The sequence below is a fragment of the Onychostoma macrolepis genome, chromosome 03, assembly GCF_012432095.1.
Source record: "Onychostoma macrolepis isolate SWU-2019 chromosome 03, ASM1243209v1, whole genome shotgun sequence".
Classification (NCBI taxonomy): Eukaryota; Metazoa; Chordata; class Actinopteri; order Cypriniformes; family Cyprinidae; genus Onychostoma; species Onychostoma macrolepis.
This window is the reverse complement of record NC_081157.1, coordinates 34031345-34036309: the sequence shown is the minus strand read 5'-3', so window position 1 is coordinate 34036309 and position 4965 is coordinate 34031345. Positions and strand designations below refer to the sequence as shown.

General features: G+C 36.7%; 1 protein-coding gene across 1 annotated transcript; it reads left to right on the top strand.

Moving 5' to 3' along the window:
• The first annotated feature begins 281 nt into the window (after positions 1–281).
• Positions 282–970, top strand: si:dkey-204f11.3 (uncharacterized protein LOC100034401 homolog). Its single transcript, XM_058768162.1, is given in 2 exon segments — positions 282–644; positions 812–970. Coding segments are annotated over 2 exon segments (522 nt in total).
• The last annotated feature ends 3995 nt before the right edge of the window (positions 971–4965 follow it).

The following is a 4965-nucleotide window of genomic DNA, read 5'->3' as shown; positions in this document are numbered from 1 at the left end:
ATGATAATTCAGTATTAGTTAAGATGACTGCATGTCTATAAGTACAGTTAGCAGACATGTAATAAACATGTTTTGTTATAAAACACATCACAGGTTTTATTGTAGACCACGGCTGTGGCTTGTCTGCTAATCGGCCCTAATGTAGGTTTCCTGCTCTTTGGGCTTTATGTAAGTCATGTATAAAAATGCACAGGAAGTGTTTATCAGATTGTATGAGCCATATGTGGTATATCTACCTGTCACTAAACCTGAGGAATATTTCTATTCATTAAAGTCAGACAATGGAAGATTTTCAATTTGAAATTCCAGAAATTGAAATTCCGGAAATTGAAGTTCCAGAAGGGGACTTTTGTGATGTAGAGATGGAAATGGATTATGAATTAGAGATGGAGGGTGATAATGGGGAGGGCATAGAAGATGAAGAATCTGAGACTAAAAGAGCATCTCGCCCAAAAGCTGGAAATCCAAAACACCAAATCCAATACAACCACCAAATGCAGCAAAACCGTCAAATCCTGCAAAACCTCCAAGGTCCTCGCAAAGTCTAAGTAAAAGTGAAAGACTACTCACGCTGTTCTGTGTTCACCATCACCTTCTGCAACTGCCTGTTTCTGGGTACGGCTGCATTGATATGCTCCTTGAAGGTAAGGAATTTTGTTACAATTACTAACACATTGAAGGCAATGGCCCAGGTCAAAACTGACTTAGAAACTGACTTTTTGACTCAGATAGCCATATATTTGCTATATATTATGATCAAATGGCAAGTAGATGTCTTGGAAAATATTCTTTTGTGTTTTTATATTCACAGGCAATGAATAGGAAGTATAGGAGAGACATCAAAGGAGCAAAGAAATTCAGTCGCCGTGCTCTGGCTGCCAATATTTGTGCCATCATTACGACTATCATCACCATAATTCTTGTTTCTCTTTTTGCTGGACCTGCTTTTTTTTACTATAGGGGATGTTAAATCATTTAAATTTTCAGATCCAGCCATTACAATGAAATATCAACAGCAAAAATTGTAGCTCTGGCTATATGAATATGATATAAGAATATGGTGCAATCTACATTCGTCTTCATTAGTTTTGCATCAAAATTTATTATTTTCTTGTTACTGCTTGATGCTTATTATTAAACATTGCATTCAACTGTACATCTTTGCCTTTTAATTGGATGCCTGGTAATGAGAAGTATACTGACATTTACCCTTTCACACACAGATTATTATATAGTTACAACTCTTTGAAGCTATGAGCTAATATATTAATTTACTTTTGTGTTGAACCAGCACTAGGCTTCAGATTAGCTGCACATCCTGGAAAAAAAAGTGTTTGTGAAGTGAAAAGGAAGCATATAAATTAATCTTGATTATGAATAGATTGTCTCAAGTTTTGAGAAGTTTAAAAGAAAGTATTCTGTGACTGTAGTTTCTGTGATTGTGTGAGTCACTGTGTAGTGGACGACTTCTTGTGTTCCACTGCAACCTACTGACACAGATGAGAACTGCAGTTTTAAACTATAAGTGTCTAGACCAGTTTTTGTATCATTGCCGCATACGTTAGTGTCACTGTGATTCTCTTGCACAGAAATACACAGCGGAGTCCTCTTCTGTCAGTCCAGACAGTTTCAGATTCATCATGCTTTTTGAATCATCTCTGCTGATTTCAAGCCTCCCCTTAACAGATTCTGCCTTATATCCACTTCCAGAACTGTAGCCCAGACCCATCCACACAAGAGGTTTTCCAGCTTGTTGTCTGATCCAGTGCATAGCACAGCAGTCAAAGCTGAACCCAGATCCTCTACAGGACAGAGTCAGAGTTTCTCCAGGCTTTTTCTGAACTGTGTTTTCAAACTTTGACATTGCAGGCCTGAAAAGAGAAAATAGGAGAATTTTTTTGGAATAAATTAAACAATCACACGCACACACACACACACACACACACACCTATCTATCTATCTATCTATCTATCTATCTATCTATCTATATACACACACACTTTATTAACTCACAGTTTAGGTTGAACAAAAATAGTAATAAGGGTATATTCTTCATCTTGTGATTGTTTATATGACTCTACAGCTTCACTCGGCTCAGCAGGATATAAATACTTGGAGCCTATCATAGATTCTTTTGAATATGCATAATGAGGAAATGATGGAAGATCACTGAGACGATCTTTTACACTTACAAAGAGGATAACCAGAATCCAGTGTTTGAAGGGTTTATTAACATTCATTTCATTGATTACATATTTTAATGTTTGATTAGTATTAAATATTTATGTCTACACTATAAATTTAGGTTTTTCACCCACTTAAATGACTAATATAAACTAGAATGTTTGTGAAATGAACTTTATCTCATAACATTTTTTAATGAAAATAGAAAAGTATAATGTTGTTGATAGAATGTCTGATTAAATGTTGAGAAAGTGTTTAAAAGAAAATATCCAGTGATTGTGTGATTCACTCTGTAGTGGACTTTACTTGATGGATTCTACTGCAACCTACTGTCACAGATGAGAACTGCAGTTTTACACTACAAGTGTTTGTACAAACCTGTTTTTGTATCATTTGCACACAGGTTTGTGACACTGTGCTTGTCTTGCACAGAAATACACAGCTGAGTCCTCTTCTGTCCAGACAATTTCAGATACATTTTTTTTTTTTTAATCGTCTAGTAATTTCTATTCGTTCCTCAAAACTTTTGGCATAGTCTTTTCCGCTACTCCAAACACGGCCCATCCACACCAGTGTTTTTCCAGGTTTCTGTCTGACTCAGTGCATGCTGTAGCTTCCAAAAGTAAATCCTGATCTTCTACAGGAAAGACTCAGTTTCTCCAGGCTTTACCACTGATACAGAAGAAATGGACTCCAAATTCTGACCTTTCACTCATATTGAAAAATAAAATAGAAATAAGAACATAACATCAGGTAGAGTGAATATTTACTGTTACAGTTTGAGATGGTGTAAGGTTGCACATTATGACACACTTGCAAAGGCCAGTAAAAGCAGAAGGTGAAGCAGGTTGTTGCACATCTTTGATTCAGTGAAGTGGCCTCATATGAGATCCAGTGGAGAAGGACTGATCACAAATATGTTTGACAAATGGAGGGTGGTGACGTCCAGGGGCGTACTTAACCAATAGGCGTGGTAAGCGGCCGCTTAGGGCCCCGGGGAATCATGGGGCCCCGTCTGATATTTGTGAAACATATTTGGCAAATGCACCAGTATGTATTTGTGTTATGGAGAGCGTCAAATGTTCACTCACCACTCAAAACGGCGAGTTTTTGTCAGGTGCGGAGTAGGGTTGTGACGGTGAGGAAATTTTCCCACCGGTTAATCGACGTGTGACAACACCGGTAATAACGGTATCACCGTGGTGCGGGGGTCGTTTGAGTTTTCCTCTTTCCCACGATTTCCTTCGGTTTCAAATAGCCTGTAAGCGCCGTGCGCATTTTACTTTCACTATCAAATTAGCGGCAATTCGGCATCAAGCAGTTGTTTGCTTTTAGTTAGTTTAAGTTTTCCCTCTTTCCCTCACCTTCCTTTGCTTAAAAGCACCGTGCGCATTTTACTTTCACTTTTAAATTAGTGGCAATTCGGCATCGATTGCTTGAATTCAATTCAAGCAACAACAAAATACAACGTCGAAGAACATAGAACTTTTATTAACAAAACGAATAAAAATACACCATGCTATATGCCTAATATAAAACAACAAATAACTTACACAAAGTTTAAATAGGCATACAAAACTAAAAATCAGTAAAGAATGAGGAACAAGTAATTATGAGAACGTTGCATTGACGCTGCATTGAGCAGACGCGTTCAGTTTTAATTGTAGTGTCCTCTAACTGAACTAAATGATTTTTATTACTATAAACAAAAAAAAATCAAAACGACGGTGGTGGACGGTGCCGCTGTGGGCAAGTGACGTAACCGGTGTTGCGGATTAACACCGGTATCACCGCCAACACCGTCTATCGCAGCAAGCCTAGTGCGGAATTCTGCAAGCTTGTGAATCCTCTCATTATATAACATCGTGTAGATAAGATGTAAATAAGAGATTCATTGTGCAGAGAGCTTATTAACTGAACGTCGCGAGATCGCGTTGAACTGAAGTGAGTGACAGCTTTTAGTGATTACAGACGGAGCGCTTTTTGCGCGCATTCTAAGCTGTTTTGACTGTCTCAGAACAAATATATTTATCTCAGTAAAGAAATTATTGTGTTTCAAGTCATAATTTGATTTTTCTTGATGTTTCAAAATGACTCTGTGTGCTTTTAGCGAACAATAAATGCAAATGAACTATAAACTAAAAACGTGTATAAATGCACGAATTCAATGACTGGAGATTTTCGCTTAATAGATTACATTTTCGATTTGTTTCTCGGCAAACCCTATCGTATGCCTTAAGAACACTTGGAATACGGAACGAGTTACATGGGATAATTTTTATGACATTTTAACCCTTTTTGGAAAGAGATTGAAGAAGTTTACAATTCATTAAATGGACAAGTGCAAGCATTATATATATATATATATATATATATATATATAATGTCTTCTTTTGTTCTTCGAAAAAAAATAAGGTAGCTTAATATGGCTTTAGAACAGCATCAGGTTGACTAATTATTTAGGCTACTTAAGTTGTGAAGGGGTAATAGTTACAATAAATAATAATTATAGCTATAATGAGAGAGAGCTAGCGAGCAAAATAAGGGTTATGCGTAAAAGAGCATTATAGTTATTGTGTTGGGGCCCCATACTTGAAATTTACTTAGGCCCCCCAAATCACTGAGGGAAAACTCAAACAGCATTAACTGGAAAACAATGTGGTAAGGTTTTTATGAAGAAAATACACTAATGTTTGAGTCATTTTTATGAATATTGTATTTAATCTGCATCTGAAACTGAATCAGTAATTAGAAGTAGCTTAGTAAGGATTCTTAGCATAA